The sequence below is a fragment of the Heteronotia binoei genome, chromosome 7 (assembly GCF_032191835.1).
Source record: "Heteronotia binoei isolate CCM8104 ecotype False Entrance Well chromosome 7, APGP_CSIRO_Hbin_v1, whole genome shotgun sequence".
Lineage (NCBI taxonomy): Eukaryota > Metazoa > Chordata > Lepidosauria > Squamata > Gekkonidae > Heteronotia > Heteronotia binoei.
This window is the reverse complement of record NC_083229.1, coordinates 83,372,717-83,393,208: the sequence shown is the minus strand read 5'-3', so window position 1 is coordinate 83,393,208 and position 20,492 is coordinate 83,372,717. Positions and strand designations below refer to the sequence as shown.

General features: G+C 41.1%; 1 protein-coding gene across 1 annotated transcript in view; it reads right to left on the bottom strand.

Moving 5' to 3' along the window:
- The window catches only part of EMILIN2 (elastin microfibril interfacer 2), a 40,996-nt gene that overhangs the window by 12,185 nt on the left and 8,319 nt on the right, over positions 1 to 20,492 (bottom strand). The window contains exons 3-4 of the mRNA XM_060243927.1: positions 12,904 to 13,079; positions 8,663 to 10,582 (exon numbers count right to left, since the gene is read on the bottom strand). Of these exons, the coding sequence (XP_060099910.1) occupies positions 8,663 to 10,582; positions 12,904 to 13,079 (2,096 nt within the window). The remainder of the gene's footprint in view (positions 1 to 8,662; positions 10,583 to 12,903; positions 13,080 to 20,492) is intronic.

Genomic DNA, 20,492 nt, shown 5'->3' with positions numbered 1-20,492 from the left:
CTGAATGGGCTGATTTATAGAGTTATGGACTACTTTTGTACAAGAGCTGGCAGATCCTAGAAGCATTTATATTTATATTTTTCACTCCTTTTTACTGATATATCTGCAGCTTTCTTCGACACTCATCTGGGATTTTTTCCAGTGGGGTTGAAGGTGGTGGTGGTAAGACTGCTCTTAAAGAAGCCATCTTTGGACCCTATGGTCCTTACCAGTACTGCCCAGTGTTGAACTTACTGTTCCTGGGTAAAGTGGTTGAGCGAATGGTGGCTGAACAGCTCCAGGCCTATCTGGATGAAGCATCCATCCTAGATCCATTCCAGTTTGACTTCCACCTGGGTCACGGAGTCGAGACAGCATTGGTCACTCTTACGGATGATGTCCGAAAACATCTGGATCCAGGTGGGTCGGTGCTACTGTCATATCTGACAACAGCATTCAACACGGTAGACTATGAATTGTTGATCCACCACCTCGCCAACATTGGAGCTAAAAGGACTGCCTTGCAGTGGTTTTCCTCCTTTCTCCAAAGTTGAGGACAGAGGATGGCAATTGGTGAGCTGGTCTCCCAGTGCTACCCACTGGAATGTGGAGTGCTGCAGGGGGCAATCCTTTCACCAATGTTGTTTAACATCTATATGCACCCCCTCACCCAGTTGATATGGAGGTATGGACTGGGAGGTCACCACTATTTGTTGATGGACAGCCACTCGGACTCTGTCCCAGTGATCTTGACTGGGCGCTAGAGGTTGTGGCTGGGTGGCTCAAACAGAGTCAGTTGAAACTTAATCTAAGAATGAGGAGTTGGTTCTAGAACTGGGCTTCTGACCCTCAATGGGACACCATCAGTGCCAGTGCCAAGGGTCAGAAGCCTTGGGGTGATCTTGGATGCCTCATTTTCTATGGAGGCCCAGGTCACAGTGGTTGCCGGATCTGCTTTTTACCACCTTTGGCAGGTCAGGCAACTGATTCTTTACCTCTCTGCTCAAGATTTTACCACAGTGACCCATGCAATGGTCACTTCCAGGCTAGATTACTGCAACTTGCTCTACATGGGCTCTGATCTGGAAACTCTGGTGCAAAATGTGGCTGTGCACCTACCAACTGCAATACCTGTACAGGCGTGTATCCAGCTGGTGCTCTGCCAGTCACACTGGCTGCCAGCTGAGTATCAGATCCATTTCAAGGTAATGGTGTTAACCTTTAAAGCCCTTAACAACCTGGGACTAGCATATCTAAGGGACTGCCTCTTCCCATATACCCCCCGAAGTATTTTACGCTCTGCTGTGCAACATCTTCTGGTTGTCCCTGGCCCAAAGGATGTCCATTTAGTCTCAACTCAGGTCAAGGCTTTTTCTGCCCTGGTGGAACAGGCTCCCACTAGAGATCCAGGCCCTGCAGAGCCTGCTGCAATTCCACAGGGCCTGTAAATCATCCATATGGCCTCCCTGCCACATACTGGCCCACTGTGTAGTGCTTGATTATGACTAATTTTATTCGTTCTTACTGTTCAGCCAGGGATTAATTTTTGACATGACTGCAATCTGAATGTTTTAGTTGGTTTGGTTTTATGTTTAGTTAGTTGCTTTAGAAATTATGTAATTTGTTTTATTTGATGTGACCCACCCTAAGCCCATCTGGGAAGAGCAGGATAGAAATGTGAATGAATGAATAAATAAATTTATAATATATCTCCATCTTTTTGAAACTCGTATCATTTAGAGAAAGATAAACGATATACAAGGAGTCACATTGTCCTTCTCATTAGTCTACACAAAAGTGCAAAGAACAATGAGCCAACTTGGTGCAGTCCGCAGCCTTTCATGTAGCTCACAAGCAGGTAGAAGATACACAGAAACAAATTTCTCTTTCAGAGAGACTGCAAACATAACAGGGAAAGCCAGGACTACATATGTGCACATCTGTGTGCTGATACTTGGGACTTATGGTTCTGGGTTTTTTTTTTTGTTATGATAAAGAACTGAATTGTATCAGAAGTTGCTCTCAAAAGAAAGGATAAAGGAGTCGCCACCTGGATAAACTGTGTGTTAGTAATCCAGACAGCATGGAAGGGGAAAAAAACTGTTGACTATAAACTGCAAAAGTATATATAGAGCAATCTTCTAGCTGTATATTGGATAGCTCACAAAGCAGGAGTGTCTTGTGCAAAGCAACTGGAAAGACAAAAAGTGCTTAGTTCATTCTTGCACTTGAAAATAGAATATTCCCAGGAGGTATGATCTTTTTTCAGCACAGTTCATAGTGCTTCATTTATTGTTGCCAGTTTAAATGATGACATGACAGCAGGCTACATGCCAAGTTCTGTGTTTGTTGCTCTAATCCCAGCCTTCTGGATGAGTCTACCTCCCAATTTAAAGCTCCTGTTCTTGCCACACTGTTTCACTAATGTGCAGAGGTATGCCAAGTACAAAGAAAAGGAATGCTGCTTTCACAACCACAGGAAGGCATGCTGTAGCTCCTGCCCATTAACAAACTGGACAGTGTCACTTATCTACAGCTGCAGATACAGAGCTCCACCTGCAATTCAAGGTGATGGTCCTAAATCCTGTTCTATAGCTTTGTCATCAGCTGTAGTGAACCCAAGTCCTCCTCCTCCTCTCCACCTCTTTTTCTCCCCCTAGCCCTCTCTCTCCCCCCCCCACCGCCATCAACCCAATTTAGCTGTCTGTAAAACCCCTGGGCTTCTCCATCTCTCAGCCAAGCACCTTCCAGGTGCCTTCTGGCCAGTCAGGTTCCTCCAGTGGTTCCTCTGGCCATGCCCAAGGAGCACCCAGGACCTCCAAGGTCAAGACCTCCATCACCAGCACCTTCAATATGAATGAGTCTGCACTCAAAATTTCATGCTTTTCCCTACAGTGTAATTGATTTGCAGGCAGACTGGCGACAGTATCAGGCAAAGCCCTTCTTCTTCCGCTCAGACTTCTGGCACCTCAGTGTTTCCTCACAGTCTCAAGTAAAGCTGTGGCATGGCTAAGTCACACACATAAGTAGTTATATAAACTGCAGTTTAGAATTGTGGTTAGTAGAATGGGAATGGTTTAACTCCAGTTAAGCCACATACTTGCACTGATATGTCCTGGGTAAATGGAATTAATTTAATCTGCGATTCTGTGTGACATACAAAGGGAAGCAACTTGGTAAACTTGACAAGCCAGGTATGCACACATTTCTACCTGAGTACAGTTAAGATGTCTGAATACAGTGGAAGTGAAATTCAACATTGTTGTCTGTGTTTTTGTTTTGTTTTAATGTAGCAACAATCACAGCAGTCTCACTTCCTCTTCAAAAAGAATAAAAACAATGCCAGTGGATAACATTTGGCTAAGAGCTGACAAGTCACTGATTCCATTTGCACAGAATACATAAGCAACATTATTTCTGGCAACTGAACTGCTGCAATTATTAAACTAAAACCTAAATTGACATAGCATCTACAATAATCTCCAACAGAACACTCCTACAAGCACTAGAATAATTTTAGGTACATATGTTCCCAACATATTCTTGTCCCACTCTATCAGCATCTTTAAAATCTCTAGCCAGTTCTAGAAATTCTTAAGACACTGTGTATCACCATGATTGTTAATGGTTATAACCAAGGTCTTTTTTGTAGAAAAAGCCCAGCAGGAATTCATTTGCATATTAGGACACACCCTGACACCAAGCCAGCCGGAACTGCATTCTGGTGCATTCCAGCTCAAAAAAAGCCCTGGTTATAACAGTTTTTGCATCTTTACAGAGAGTGATGCTTTCAAATCTAGGGCAGGACCCAAACAATAACTGTATTAGAAAATAGTTCAATTTTAATGATCCCATACAGAACAAATTTGCTCAGCTGCCCATCCCTAATAAATCACATCAGCAAGACCCAAGAGATTAAACAGATCTATGGAAGGAATCCAAGATTAAGACCCTCTGAAGTTCTCAGGGACCTCTAATTACAGAGAGAATGCTGAGATGGCTTCAGCAGCTTGCTTATTTTTCTCTACCTTATTTGAAGGGCCAATTCATATATTACTATAGCATCATAGAAGTAATTTTTGTACAATGATTTGATGCTACTCTCGTAATGGAGAAATCATAGTCTAGATCAAGGATGGTCAAACTTGCTTAAAGCAAGAGCCACATAGAATAATTGCCAGATGTTTAAGAGCCACAGGACAAGAACATCAGATGTAGTTAGTTAATAAGGAAGGAAGGATGGAAGGAAGGACGGAAGGAAGGAAGGCAAATAGATGGAGGGGTGGGAGGGAAAAGTGGAAAGAAAGCAACTTTAAATGCATTCTCCAGCCACCAGCTGGCTCTTGGATAAGTGATTTAAAGAGAGAAAAGGCTTCTCCAAGCCAAATGACAGGGCAGTGCATGCTTCAAGAGCTACGCATATGTGCACATGTGGCTCCCAAGACGCAGTTTGGCCACCCCTGGTCTAGATGGATAAAATGGTTCCTTGCATCCATTCCCTTGGGCACTTTCATAACATCTCCATGATGCTTATAGTCAAGAACTAGAGACTAGTGGAATAGACACATTATTCTGCTGTGGATTTCTGTTATTTATACCCCCTCATATTTCACCTTCTAAAATAACTGAATTGCACCTTTGGGCTGGGAACCACTGGAGTAAAATATAAGCAGGATAAAGAGTTTGATTCCAGTGTTATTCTTTAATTCTAGGCCTATTGCATTGTTCATTGGTTGTTTTATGATTTCTGATTGCAATGCTTTATCCTGTAACCCACCTTCAATCTCAGCAAGAAAGCTGGACTATAAAGTGAATAAATAAACAAATGGAAGCGCTCAATAGGAGCAGACTCTATAACTCTAGGGCTTTGGGACCATGCCCGCAATGTGCATGACCTTCTGTTTCTTGCTCTGGCCAACCAAGAATCCCTTTACCTTAAATGGAAATGTTAAGTAAGTAACAAGCTAATAAGGATCTGGATCATGGCTTATAGAGTCTACGAAAAAATATTAATTAACCTGCCGACATACATTTGGATTGAGTCATTTAAAATGTCCAAACTGTTTTAAAGTAAAAGCTGAAGCCAAAGCTGGAAAATTCTTGGCTGCAAACTCGGACACCATTGCCATTTTAAATGTTTAACTGTTGCATGTTACAAGCGTCCATTTGATAATTCTTATATGATGCCACAGCCCCCCAAAATTATATATAAATCCTATTATGGCTGGAGTATTTCACACTGAAAGTGATATCATTTAAGTGACATAATATATTGGCATTTACTTAAACCTATGTATGAAATTAAAACTTATAAGTTAACAGTTGCCAATTCAAAAATACTGCAAACTATGAACACTTCAGTCACAAAATTTTATAAGATTTCCTCAAATCACCCCATAAAGAATGTATCTATTGACAGATACATAAACTCCAAGAAACCATATTCAGACCATAGTATTTGTACATCATTTCATCTGTAAAACTTTCACTTTCTATGCACGCATACTCAGCAAGAATTATTGTGCATAGGAAGCCTTACTCCCACATAGAACCAAACTGCAATCGTGTATGTTTTAAATGGGAAGCTAAACATGTAGAATGCAGGTATCCAAGCATACGTGGCACTTACCTGCTCACATGAGATGAGTAGCAATCCCTCCCTCTCCCCAGGCAAGTTCCATCTCCTCATCTCACATGCTACAATATTTCCCTCAACCAAAATGACTGCTGTGGTGGTATGTCAGCTTTCCCCTGAATATTTCATCCAAATTTGATTGAGAAGACAAGGAAAAAAGTAGACCGGATGCATTTTCTATTGAAATGCATTTCTTATTGCAATCAAAGGAAAACAAAAATGAATACAATTATAAAATGAAACAAAAATTAATGCAATTTTTGGAGAAAAAAATCCCATACTTGCTTCTGTTATATAAGCCAGAAAAAAAGTTTACCTATAAAATAAAACTTTACTTTTTTCACATTGAATGTGATATTAGGTGCAAAACAAACAGGACAGAGCTGTAAAGCTTCACATTGCTAGCCTCTAAACTAAAGGGGAAACCCAGTTGTGTGGTGCTGGGGGACAGGCCCAATTGCACAGATGGGAATTTGCAAGGACATGAGGGGAGACATCATTCCCGCCCCCATACCCTTCCCTCTACACAGTATTTCCTCTTTTCCTTCTCCTAGCAGCCAACATATCCTTATGTTTCCCTGCTTCCTTCTCTTTCCTATTCACCAATCAATCTTCCTTTTATCTGCCCTCATTTTAAGAACATAAGAGAAGCCATGTTGGATCAGGCCAATGGCCCATTCAGTACAACACTCTGTGTCACACAGTGGCAAAAAAAAAAATTATATACACACACACACAGTGGCTAATAGCCACTGATGGACCTCTGCTCCATATTTTTATCCAATCCCCTCTTGAAGCTGGCTATGCTTGTAGCTGCCACCACCTCCTGTGGCAGTGAATTCCACATGTTAATCACCCTTTGGGTGAAGAAGTACTTCCTTTTATCTGTTTTAACCTGACTGCTCAGCAATTTCATCAAATGCCCACAAGTTCTTGTATTGTGAGAAAGGGAAAAAAGAACTTCTTTCTCTACTTTCTCCATCCCATGCATTATCTTGTAAACCTCTATCATGTCACCCCGCAGTCGACGTTTCTCCAAGCTAAGTGTTCCAAACCTTTAATCATTCTAGTTGCCCTTTTCTGGACTTTCTCCAATGCAATAATATCCTTTTTGAGGTGCAGCGACCAAAACTGCGCACAGTACTCCAAACGAGACCGTACCATCGATTTATACAGGGGCATTATGATACTGGCTGATTTGTTATCAATTCCCTTCCTAATAATTCCCAAGCATGGCGTTGGCCTTTTTTATTGCAATCGCATTGTCTTGACATTTTCAGTGAGTCATCTACCACGACACCAAGATCTCTCTCTTGGTCAGTCTCTGCCAGTTCATACCCCATCAACTTGTATTTGTAGCTGGGATTCTTGGCCCCAATGTGCATTACTTTGCGCTTAGCCACATTGAACCTCATCTTGGATGTATGCCATCCGGACCTGGTGACTTATTAGTTTTTAATTTGTCTATCAGTTGTAGGACCTCCTCTCTTGTCACCTCAATCTGACTCAGGCCTTTCAACACCCCTTCCAAAATTAGTGGTTCCGGAGCGGGCAAACACTTTTCATCTTCCACAGTGAAGACAGAAGCAAAAAATGCATTCAGCTTCTTAGCCATTTCCCTGTCCTCCTTCAGTAATCCTTTTACCCCTTGGTCATCCAAGGGCGCCACTGCCTCCCTGGCTGGCTTCCTGCTTCTAATATATTTGAAGAAATTTTTATTGTTGGTTTTTATGTTTTTTGCAATATGCTCCTCATAGTCCCTTTTTGCCTGCCTGATCACAGTCTTACATTTGATTTGCCACAGCCTGTGTTCCCTTTTATTAATCTCACTTGGACTGGTTTTCCACCGCTTAAAGGAGTCCTTCTTACCTTTTACAGCTTCCATTACTTTGTTTGTTAACCATGCAGGCCTTTTCTTATACCTGTTTGTGCCTTTCCTAACTTGTGGTATATATTTTATCTGAGCTTCTAGGATTGTAATTTTAAATAGCCTCCAAGCTTCCCCAAGGGTTTTTACTGTATTTACCTTTCCTCAGTTTCCTCTTCACATGCCTCATCTCAGAGAATTTACGCCTTTTAAAGTTAAACGTGATTGTGCCGGTCTTTTGGGACAACACCCTATTTATACAAATGGTGAAGTCAATAACGTTAGGTCACTGCTCCCAAGTGGTGCAATCACTTTTACATCTCTCACCAAGTCTTGGGCATTACTTAGGACCAAATCCAGGATCGCCCCACCCCTGGTAGGTTCTGAGACCATCTGCTCCATAGCACAGTCATTGAGAGCATCTAGAAACTCAATCTCTTTCTCTCAACCAGAACACATATTGACCCAATCAATCTTCAACTATATTATTTCATTTATATTCCATCTTCTTCTACAATGTGGAACCAAATCAGCTTACATCATTCTCCTCTATTTTATCCTCACAATAATCCTGTGATAACTGGCCCAGGGTTACCAAGTGGGTTTTGATGAAAGAGTAGAGATTTGAACCTCAGTTTTCCAAATCTTAGTCTAAAACTCTAACCAATATACAACACTGGCTTTTGCAGTTAACTGCTGCTGTTGAGCAGCAGCAAAAAGCCAGTCCTGAGTGAGTCAGGTAATGAATGTGTTAATGAATTGCCCATTGGTTGCTTCTAGGGCTAGCCCTGATGAGTCCTCCCCTCAAAAGGCCATAAACAGTACTGGAAAGGGCCCCTCCCCATAGATTTTACTGGCCAAAACTAAGACTACCAATACTGTTGTGGTTGCCTAGTAAAATCCAAAAAGCTCTGATGGGGCATTCATTTTTCAAAACAACTGTTTGGGGGGGGGGGGGCATTCTCCCCATTAAAAAAAGGATTTCAGTTTTTTCTGCAAACCTGGGTTTTTCAGGTTGGTAGAAAGATCTATCTTGTATGACTCCAATCTCTGGATTTAAATATCCAGATCTGGCCATCCTGAGAATTAAATATGGTTATGTGAACAAAATAACAATGACCTAAAATACCCATATCTTTTAAATAATAGTTTAGCATATGAAAGAAAGAAGGCTAACTTACAAGTAACAGGTTGAGTTTTTATAAGATTCTGAACATCAATGGTGAATTTGTGGAACTGGCTATGGAACTGCTGCACAGAATTGTTGAGACCCAAAATATCCTTAGAATGGGAGGTCATAGTTCTGTTCATCTGATTGACACAGTTCCAAAGACTGGATACGTGTTTGTTTAATCCTTCCTTGATCTTCTGAAGGCTGCCAGACATGGCGTCCAGTTTGCTGCAGGCTTTTTCAACATGGGACACTCTACCCTCCAAATATGATACACTAGGAAATTTTTCTTTACATTTGGTTGGGTCAAAAGACACTTTTTCATTCAGCTGCTCCAGCGTCTCTTTCAACTCATTACAGCAGTTATTACTTTGGTGAATTGTTCGATTGTTAACTGTTTTCTGTATTTGATGTATCTTTTTGAACACACCAACCTGTGTCTTTTCACATGTAGAATTGATGCCTACAAGTTGTTCTTTGCAGCTGTTCAGGCCATTTTGGAGGAGTTTTATATCTTTATCAAGAGCACTTATACCATAGCGAACTATTCGTAACTCTTTTTGAAGTTTCTGGGTGTCACGCTGGTTGCCTTTTATGAAATTAAAGTTCTCATTTAAAGAATGATTTAAATAATTAATAAGAGCAGAATTGTCCCCCGTTTTTAAAAGCAACAGATCATATTTGCTATTGCAACTTTCTAGGTCTTTCTGGAATCCTTCCAAATTCTGTGATAGCATATGATGGCATTTCTGCCCACAGATGTTTTCAACATGTTGCAGTTTTCTCTTCATGAAGTTTATCTCGGATGCAAGCTGCTCCTTTCCAAATCTTGAGTCACTATGCAAAACAGATCCTGGACTAGTATCTCTCTCCTCTAAATTTGTGACATTAGCAGTATCTAGAATAGTGGTTCCCAGGTGATCTCCCAATGCCTGAAGCTTTTGCTCAAGTAAGTTTCTCACATCATTTACTTCATTAGCTATAGTACCACGAAGAGTTTCCTCAATGTAAAAGCAGTGTTCCTCAGCATTTTTCTCTGTAATATTGATCCTTGCTTCCAGTTCCTCCCATTTTGCATCGAAGCTGCCTTCTAAATCTGGAGTGGAAGTATCCCTTACTTCATTATCTATTCTGATATTTAAAATCCTGCTCGCTTCTGCAGTTCTGTCAATCTTCTCTTCCAACTGCTTTACCTGCTGCTCATAGTCATCCATTTTGGCAGAGTTGCAGCAAAATGAATGGTTTGATGGTTCTTGGATAACAGTCTGAAGAGTTTTTATTTCTTTCCTCAGGTCATTTTCTTTTTCTCCAATAAGCTCTCTTATTCCCAAGCAGGTGACTTCAAGATCATCACAATGTTGCTGAATATCCATCAATTTGTATTCACATGAATTTTTCAGATCTGCCATTTTCTTTTCAAACCCTTCCAATATTTCCTGTCTCAGAGCTTCAAACTTAGCATCAATGTATGCCTCATACAACTGGCCACTAGGCATCATTATGGTTGGGCCTTGGGCTGCTTCCTGGAGTTGTTTCCATTGCCCTTCATAGCCATTCACCTTCCCATTTAGTTCTTCCAGCTTGTCATTTTCGGCTTTCAAGGCATCTTTTCCTTGACCTATTTCTGACTGTATATTCTCTGTTCCAGATTCAGGAAAAGGATCTTTTTGGTGTTTGTTATCAGACAGATGACTTGTGTCTCTTTCTCCCTCAACATCACTGCCAGGCCCTGGATGATCATGAAGGTTATTCAGCCATGGGACATGCATCTGACCTGCATCTTCTTGCACTGCAAGTTTTAGATTTTCATTAACCCCTGTTAAGGAGGACTGAAGCTCAAGCACTGTCTGTGTAAGGCGAAACAATTCATCCTCAAGGTCTTGAATTTTTTTATCATGTAATTCATGTTGCTGTAACTCTGGTTTAGAATCTGTGGAAAGGGGGAAAATATAGAAATAAAAATTTTATTATTTCTTCATATAGCTTTGATAAGAAACAGAAGAAACTGGCTTGAAATTACAACATATTTTAGCATGCTGAATATTAGGTAACACTTGGCTGGATCATGAGGGAAAGCTTGCTGAAAGAGTAGGCTGAACAGATCTTTCCCCATTAGTTTGCTGTTGTCTTGAAGTCCTCCACAGTGTTGAGGAAGACTTCTGAACAAAATGAACCACAGTTCAGCAGTATATACAGATTGTCCCTCAATTTTCCCACTGCATAAGTAGTTCATGGATCATTTGTTTCCACTACCAGAAATGTCATGAGCATTTTTGAGGGAGGTAATGATTTTGAGTGATGTCCAACTTCTGATACCTATATATGTTTAGCCACATTTTTATGCAAGAAATACAGACATTTTATGTATGGATCAATGAGTGTTTGTACATGCATACTCACAGTATATACTAAACTTCGGTATTATAATTATTCACACAATGATGGTTCTTGATGCTATTAACATTTTATGTTGTAAAGGCTTATTTGTGTACAGTCATAAATCACTCCCTTTCATCCTTTGCTAACAACATTTACAACAGCCATTTTTAATTCAAAAGTGGTTTAGTGGTCTAGTGATCTATGGTTAATTGGTTTCATGATGTGTTTTTATAATCATTTGTTTTTAATTGTTAACTGCTTTGGTGGTCCTGACTGGGTAGAAAGATAGGATATAAATTCTGTATATAATGATAATTTAAAAAATGTCATTTGAAGTCAACTCCAGGTTTTTTTTGGGGGGGGGGAGGGAATCTGAACTTGGGAAAGGTACTTAAAAGGAATACTGAGACTTACTTCTGAATTAATTACCAAGCAGTTCTAATTAACTCAAGGAAATGTCTTCAAAAGAGGTGGCCTGAGAATTTCAGTTTCATAATGTGTGAAGGGGGACTTTTATTGCTGTTATGCTCAATCACCTGTTCGCTGCCATAAATGAATTGTTTCATTTATAGCTTTTTCAGCTAAATAACAAATGTAGAATGGGCACTGATTTCAGATAGTTTGGGATACCATCAAATATACTGATCCCGTCATTCAGAGCAAGCAGAGGGAATCAGCATCTAAGAAGTCTCACATATAGATGCAATCGTCGAATTAAGTGCTGACAGTATACATTGCACATAAATGGGCACTGCTTATCTCACAAATCACCTTTATCTGCATCTGTACCCATTGTGACTATCCCTAATGGGGCCCATTGCAGTTACACTGTAAACATTTTCCCTACAATGACGTAAAACATGTCATAAAAGGAAGCCAGAAAGCAAGAGACTCTCAGCCCCAAACTGAACATGGCCTTGCCAGGGGTGACATGATCTGCTGAAAAAGGACAAAAGGGAGATGCAAATACATAAGTATCAATGGCAACTTCCACACTGATAATAGGGCTGGGGTCATGGCACAGAGTGTCAAAGCTGCAGTACTGCAGTCCTAAGCTCTGCTCACGACCTGAGTTCGATCCCCGGTGGAAGCTGGGTTTTCAGATAGCCTGCTTGAGGTTGACTCAGCCTTCCATCCTTCCGAGGTCAGTAAAATGAGTACCCAGCTTGCTGGGGGGAAAGTGTAGATAACTGGGGAAGGCAATGTAAAACCACCCCCTAAAAAGTCTGCTGTGAAAACGTTGTGAAAGCAATGTCACCCCAGAGTTGGAACGACTAGTTGCTTGCACAGGGGACCTTTCCTTTCCGTGACCAAGAGTCCCAGTTGAGCCTACGTTGATCTTACAACCTGTTTAGTACAAATGTTCACAGCCATAAATAAATAAGTTAGTGACAAATAGTATTTTTAAACTATTGTTTAACATTACAACTGGATAAATGTCTTCCATATAGCATTTTGAAGACATTACTGAACCTACAAATTTGCATATATTTTACTTTAAAGTATCCATATGGGCACTGATGAATAAATATTTTATAAACTAAAAGATAAATATGTTTGATCTTTTCCAGTGGAAACCTTTATCATCTATTGAACAATAAGTGATCAGATGTAATTTGGCGACATGGTGTTTAAAAAAAACCAGTACTTTCTCAAGGAAAAAAAAATCCTGGATTTACAAGTGGATGTGGATCTCATTTTAGCCTACAAATACAACTGGAGTAAGTCATAAAGACCCACTTCATTAGACTGATGAAACTGATGACTGAGATAAGCACTGTAAAAGCAATTTGAACACTGAAAATGCTAAAGACTGCTAAAAAAAATACTAAGAAAGGCCACATGTATACCAAAATCCAAAGGAAAACTTACCCGGGCTTGTCTTTGCATCATTTGGTGGTAGGTCTGCTGGGTAAACAACTTTTCTTTGTTGTGGTGCTGTGCGTTCTTTGCAGTCTATACCCATGTATCCGGGACAACATCTCCATTCCAGTTCTGTTACTGTCTTGTATGTTGTTATATATTTAGGTCTGATATTTGTACGATACCTGCAAAAAACCCCAAACAAGTGATAGAACTTTTTGTCTTGGAAGAAGTAAAAAAAACAGTGCCCTAATAATAGGAAGAACCATTACTGACATTTTAAATTATCAGGGTACATTACTCTACAACTGACACAATCTACAACAGAGTTGGGAGAGGACCGACCTGTGAAAAATTCAAGCACATATTTTACAGCATGTGAGATACCAGCCATCTCAACAAAACAGACATATATGCTATTTATAGTGTATACACATTTATTATAACAATTCTCCAGATGATATAGATCAGTTTCCTGTCTGGGTTCAGGCAGGTAATTAAAACAAGAGATGGAAGAGCATAGTTAAAACACAGTCCAGGCTCAAAGAACAGGCATTCAGTAGTCCAAATGTCAAAACAAGTAAGGTAATCCAAAAAGCACAAGGCAGGTCACAATCCAGAAGGGTAAACACACCAAGAGCCAGATTAAGGCAAGAAACAATAGCAGACATACAAAGGATACTTCCACACTGTCTCATCCTTTTCTGGCAGCTTTTATAAGGAAACTCTCCTGAGTCATTCAAGGCTAGGTGCAATTCATCAATGGCCAAGAAGCATATGTTGTGTCACTTCTGATCCTGTCATGAGTCAAACTCAGCCTTTTGGAGCTGTGAGCCCTGATCCTGTGGTGACTCAAGTTCGCAGACAGAAGATGGTCAGTGAAGAGCTGCCAGCCGTACACTACAGCGCTGCTTCCACACTTCTCTCTGGGGCCCCCTTCTCCAACATTCCAAGGGTTCTGACAACCCTGGGGATAAGGCTGGTGGCTGTGAGGCTTCTGCTTTAGGTCCCATGTTGTGTGCCATGCTGGTTTCAACCTGAGACTCTCTCTGCACCTTATGAAGTCTCCTCCTTGTCCAGCAGTCTTCCTGCAGCAATTGAGGGGTGGGACTGGCTTCCTCCATCTCATCCTCATCTGAAGAGGCATCAGTAGACAGACCCACAGCATTCCCCTGGATAAAATGGCTCCTTTGGAGGTGGACTCTATGGCATTATATCCTACTGAGGTCCCTTCCCTTCCCAAACCCCACCCTCCCCAGACCCTATCCTTAAATTCTCAGAAATTTCCCAACTCAAAGTCAGGGTCAGATCCAGGGGAGCAGAGGGGGCACTTGCCCTGGGCAGTGCGGAGGAGGCACTGAATTAGACCCCTGGGGCAAGAGGTAGAAAGATTGGCTACTTTTGTTGCCCCTCTGCCCTGCGGAGAGGTGCCAAAGCAGCCCTGTCTCTCTCCCCCCCACCATGTAAATGGTCCTTAAATGGGGGGGGAGTCAGATCACCTGCCTTTGCTGCCTTTCTGCAAAGTGGAAAGGTAGCAAAGGCAACTCCATGGCTCCCCTCCCATTTGAATACCTCTTCAAGGTGTTTAATGGGGGGTGGAGGAATCAGATTACCTGCCTTTGCCGCCTCTCTGAAAGGCAGAGAGGTGGAAAAGGCAGCCTCGCTGCTTCCCCCTCCATTAAAACAACCTGCCGGTGTGTTTAAATCGGGGGGGGGGGGTGTCAGATTGCCTGCCTTTGCGGAGAGGCAGAAAAGGCAGCCCTGCAGCTTCCCCCCATTTAAACACCCCAGTGGAGTGTTTAAATGGGGGGGGAGTCAGATCACCCACAGCTCTCCCCCATTTTTGAGTGGGGGGTACTATTTTTTGGTTTTGCTTCCACTAAAAAAAAAATGTAGATCCAGCCCTGCCCAAAGTTGGCAATCCTAACTTCATTACACAGGACTGATTATTGTAAAAAGTCCCAAACAAATATAAAGCATCCCCAAGTATCCACATCCGCAACATACCCCTCACGATTAGAAAGCAAGTAGTTTTCATTTTTATAATATTGGAATATCATTAGGGCTAATTAAGAACTGGTGCCCCTTCCTACAGAAACAGAAACATATACAATTATATTTGTTATTTTTCCTGGATTTTAATTGTTAAAGAATACAATATATACATTTTGGAGAGCAAACGCAAGGAATAATGAGTAAGCAGAAAACAAATAATGTAAATTTGAATGTATTTAAATGACAGTTAAACTTATTCCGTAACAGCTAGAATAAAGGAAAATGTGGTTTCTTTCCATAAGGAAGCAAACTAAATCATTTAAAAATTTGCTTTGATTTTTCCAGTCATTCAGAACCTTGGTAAGTTAATTGTCACTTCTGCTGATTTTCATCACATGTAAAAAATTAACTTAAATCCCACAGTTTATTTAGCCAGCATCTATCTATATCATAGTCTTACAAATGCTATTTAATTAAAGCTTCCAGTCCTATATATTTAGTGCTCAGCAAACTAAAAAATAATCACTACTCTTTTTTATAATGAGCCAATACTTGATGTGCTTTTGGAATACTAAATTTAGTCATCCCAGGGGGACAGAACTGAGAGAAAAAAATAAGATCAAGACCTTTTAACATTTAGCAGTTTGGCAGCAATATCCAACTCCTGTAAACACTACCCCAAGGAAAAATTCTATGTAATCTGAATGCTCCCACAGCGTGAAGACTTAACTCACCTCATGGATCGGCTAAAACTCAAAAACAGGGGTGTCAAATGTCTGGCCCATGGGCCAGAACCCACCCACCCACCCAGGGCTTTACTCAGGCCCCCAGGGCTCTTTTCTTCCCTTCCCTCCCTCCTGTCCTTACACTGCAAAACTCTGAAACTGCCGAAGTTCCCAGCTCCTCCTCTTTTGTAGGCTGAAGCAGGAAGCAATTCTGGGCTCGCAAAGCTGCAAAGAAAATGCTGAATGGACTTTTCCATTAAAGCTTCTCTAGGAGTTGTCTATCTGGGTAGTCTACCTTAATCGAAAATTCATTCCATGTTTTCCTTGCAGCTTTGTCTGTGCTGCAATGCATTTTAATGGAGTAGAGCTCAGTATCACTTTTCAGCGTTTATATGGCGTTAGATGCTTTCCTTGCTGGAGTTGTGTGACCTTGCAAATAAAGGGTTGATGCTTTGAGACAGCATGTCTCTGCTGATTGGAACTGGTGCCTAGTTAGTACTCTAACCTGGGAACCCACAGCCAAAGGGGGATATTACACTGAAGAGTCATTGCCAACCTTAGTAGACCTGGAGATAGGGGGAGAAAGTTCCAATGCCCAGCCATTTCATATTTTCCTAAGCCCAGAGCATTTTATATTTTTGGTTTATATTGGTAGTTCTGCTGCGATTCTTGTGCCTTTTTTTGATGTTTTATTTTTAAAATTGCATTGCCAAATCCCACTATTTCCCTATCTTTCCGTTTTAAACAAAACAAGAGTTTTAAGCATGTTTGTATTTTAAGTTTAAAATAGCATTTTTAATTGTGTTTCTCTGTATCCTTTATAAAGTTTATATCTCCTCTACCTGGAATAGTTTGGTTTGCAGTTCAGTGATGAATCATGAACTGAACAGCATTTTCCTGGTTTGTGCCAATCCCTATTAATACTTAACTGTTTAGTTTGTGATCCTATGATGGAGTCAACATAGTCTAGTGGTTAGAGTGACAGACTAGGATCCTGGAAACCCTAGTTTGAATCCCCACTCTGCCATGGAAGCTTGTTGGGTGATTTGGGACCAGTCACTGCACAAGATTTTGCCATCTGTGGGCACAAGACTGTGATCAGGCAGGCAAAAAGGGACTATGAGGAGCATATTGCAAAAAACATAAAGACCAACAATAAAAATTTCTTCAAATATATTAGAAGTAGGAAACCAGCCAGGGAGGCAGTGGGGCCCTTGGATGACCATGGGGTAAAAGGATTACTGAAGGAGGATAGGGAAATGGCTGAGAAGCTGAATGAATTTTTTGCCTCCGTCTTCACTGTGGAAGATGAGAACTTTTTGCCCACCCCAGAACCACTAATTTTGGAAGGGGTGTTGAAAGACCTGAGTCAGATTGAGGTGACAAAAGAGGAGGTCCCACAACTGATAGACAAATTAAAAACTAAGAAGTCACCGGGTCCGGATGGCATACATCCGAGAGTTCTGAAAGAACTCAAAGTTGAACTTCTGGATCTTCTAACAAAAATCTGTAATCTTTCATTGAAATCTGCCTCCGTTCCTGAGGACTGGAAGGTAGCAAATGTCACCCCCATCTTTAAAAAGGGTTCCAGAGGAGATCCGGGAAATTACAGGCCAGTCAGTCTGACTTCAATACCGGGAAAGTTGGTAGAAACCATTATCAAGGACAGAATGAGTAGGCACATTGATGAACATGGGTTATTGAGGAAGACTCAGCATGGGTTCTGTAAGGGAAGATCTTGCCTCACTAACCTGTTACATTTATTTGAGGGGGTGAACAAACATGTGGACAAAGGAGACCCGATAGATGTTGTTTACCTTGACTTCCAGAAAGCTTTTGATAAAGTTCCTCATCAAAGGCTCCTTAGAAAGCTTGAGAGTCATGGAGTAAAAGGACAGGTGCTCTTGTGGATCAAAAACTGGCTGAGTAATAGGAAGCAGAGAGTGAGTATAAATGGGCAGTCTTCGCAGTGGAGGACGGTAAGCAGTGGGGTGCCGCAGGGCTCGGTACTGGGTCCCATGCTCTTTAACTTGTTCATAAATGATTTAGAGTTGGGAGTGAGCAGTGAAGTGGCCAAGTTTGCGGATGACACTAAATTATTCAGGGTGGTGAGAACCAGAGAGGATTGTGAGGAACTCCAAAGGGATCTGTTGAGGCTGGGTGAGTGGGCGTCAACGTGGCAGATGCGGTTCAATGTGGCCAAGTGCAAAGTAATGCACATTGGGGCCAAGAATCCCAGCTACAAATACAAGTTGATGGGGTGTGAACTGACAGAGACTGACCAAGAGAGAGATCTTGGGGTCATGGTAGATAACTCACTGAAAATGTCAAGACAGTGTGCGTTGCAATAAAAAAGGCCAACGCCATGCTGGGAATTATTAGGAAGGGAACTGAAAACAAATCAGCCAGTATCATAATGCCCCTGTATAAATCGATGGTGCGGTCTCATTTGGAGTACTGTGTGCAGTTCTGGTCGCCGCACCTCAAAAAGGATATTATAGCATTGGAGAAAGTCCAGAAAAGGGCAATTAGAATGATTAAAGGGCTGGAACACTTTCCCTATAAAGAAAGGTTGAAACTCTTGGGACTCTTTAGCTTGGAGAAACGTCGACTGTGGGGTGACATGATAGAGGTTTACAAGATAATGCATGGTATGGAGAAAGTAGAGAAAGAAGTACTTTTCTCCCTTTCTCACAATACAAGAACTCGTGGGCATTCGATGAAATTGCTGAGCAGACAGGTTAAAATGGATAAAAGGAAGTACTTCTTCACCCAAAGGGTGATTAACATGTGGAATTCACTGCCACAGGAGGTGGTGGCGGCCACAAGCATAGCCACCTTCAAGAGGGGTTTAGATAAAAATATGGAGCAGAGGTCCATCAGTGGCTATTAGCCACAGTGTGTGTGTGTATATAAATTTTTTTGCCACTGTGTGACACAGAGTGTTGGACTGGATGGGCCATTGGCCTGATCCAACATGGCTTCTCTTATGTTCTTATGATTTGGGACCAGCCACTGCATAAGATTTTGCCATCTGTGGGCACAAGGATCATAGGATCATTCCCAACTTTCCCTATTGCCTGAGTCCTTTCTAACCCCCATGCCTCTGCTCATATAAGAGGCAAAACTAGAAGTCTTGTTGCTTCTCATTTCCTATTGCAGCCACCTGACATGTATGACTGTTGGTCCAGGTGGGTCCCTTGCCCTTAGAAATAAACTTTCCCAGGTCAGAAAAGGCTCGGGGGGGGGGGGGATAGTAAGCACCTTCTGCTGGTGGTTTGTGGTATCTAACTCACCTTTTCTTAGCCTAGCCTACCTCACAAAACTGTTGTTGCGAGGATAAAATGGAGGATGGGAGAATAATGTCATAGGCTACCTTGAGTCCTCATTGTGGAGGGAAAAAACCAAGATACAAGCATCTAAATAAATGCATTCCAGCTGAGGAGCCTCTTGCCTAAATGTGGAGTTAACACTTTGTAAATACATAAATATTCACCTCCTTCTCTTCTTTCAAAACACAGCAGACGCTCTATATAGAAGAAACTGATGCTCCAATTTTTTCAGGACAGAGTAAGTTTGTTAAACAAGAAAAATATCTGTCTTTACACAACAGCTGAAGCACTTGGTACCACTCCCTTATATTCTCTTATTTTGTTATTATTGAATCTGCAGCAGTTAAAAATTCTCAAACCATGAAATCATTTACCCCTCATGGGATTCAGCTTATTCACTGTTGTTAGCAATGCAGAAGAAGAAACTAACACACACAAAGCCAAATGCTATACAATTTAGAATGATCATGTTCTTCAAAACTGCTTCCTAAATCATCCAGTTGACTAAAAGACAAAATCAAATCAAATAAATATTTGCCTTTGAAGTAAACTGGGGATTTCCACTTTTTAAAAAACCCACTAATTTGTGTCAAAAACATCAATGAATTAATTAATTCACAGGACTGTTTGAAGTAACACCACCTGCATTTTTCCAATAAGGAAACAAAGTCTCACTGATTGATTTAGGCTGCATTCCTACAGTCAAGTACATGCACATAAGTCCTATTGAAATCACTGAGACCGAGAGTGCCTGAAGTGAAGTAAGTTTCAAACCTAAATAACTCTTTCAGCAGATCTGCTGCTAGCAATATTAACTGAAATCTTCTAATTTTGATCTCCAAAACTGATCCCCTGCTTTTTTATCAGCATCTGCAGCATTGTATATCATCACAGAAATAGAGAAACCCCACTCAACACACAAAGTAATTATAAAATACATTACTCTTTGTATAAGTGCTATACTGCTTTGAAAAAAATGCTGCTTGTAGCCTTCCATATTCTGTGGGTAAGCTGTAGCTAGTAGGAAGTTTGGTTGAAAAGGTATCTGTCTATATGGTTAGCTTCAGAGAAACAAAAAAACTTCAGAGCCTGTAGGTTTCTGACCTCCCCACATAGGATGCTAGTTTCCAAAGCACCTTTCCTAGATGGTTGCTAGGGTTGCCAAACAGCCCTGGGGGAACACATCCTGTCCCTTTAATGTATAGAAATAGACAGCTGAAGCTTTTCAGGGCATGGAGGTACACAACATCCCATTAAGCCTCTATTTAATGTACAGGGCACTCTTTTTCTCTAAGTAGCTGGTAACCCTATTTGTTGCTAGTAGTCCCTTATGTTTTCAAAGCATCCTTGTCTAATGTGTTTCTCCTCCTTTCCAAAAGTGATCAACAACAGGAACCAGCCATATGAAACTCTTCCTCTTGTTCTCATGCTCTCTGAATTTCAGAATAAGAACAAAAAATCCATTTACTGGATTATTCTCACCTCCAAAATACTTTCCGGCAATTGTATGAGTTCTTTTTCTTTTTTAAAGAAACAGTGCATGTGT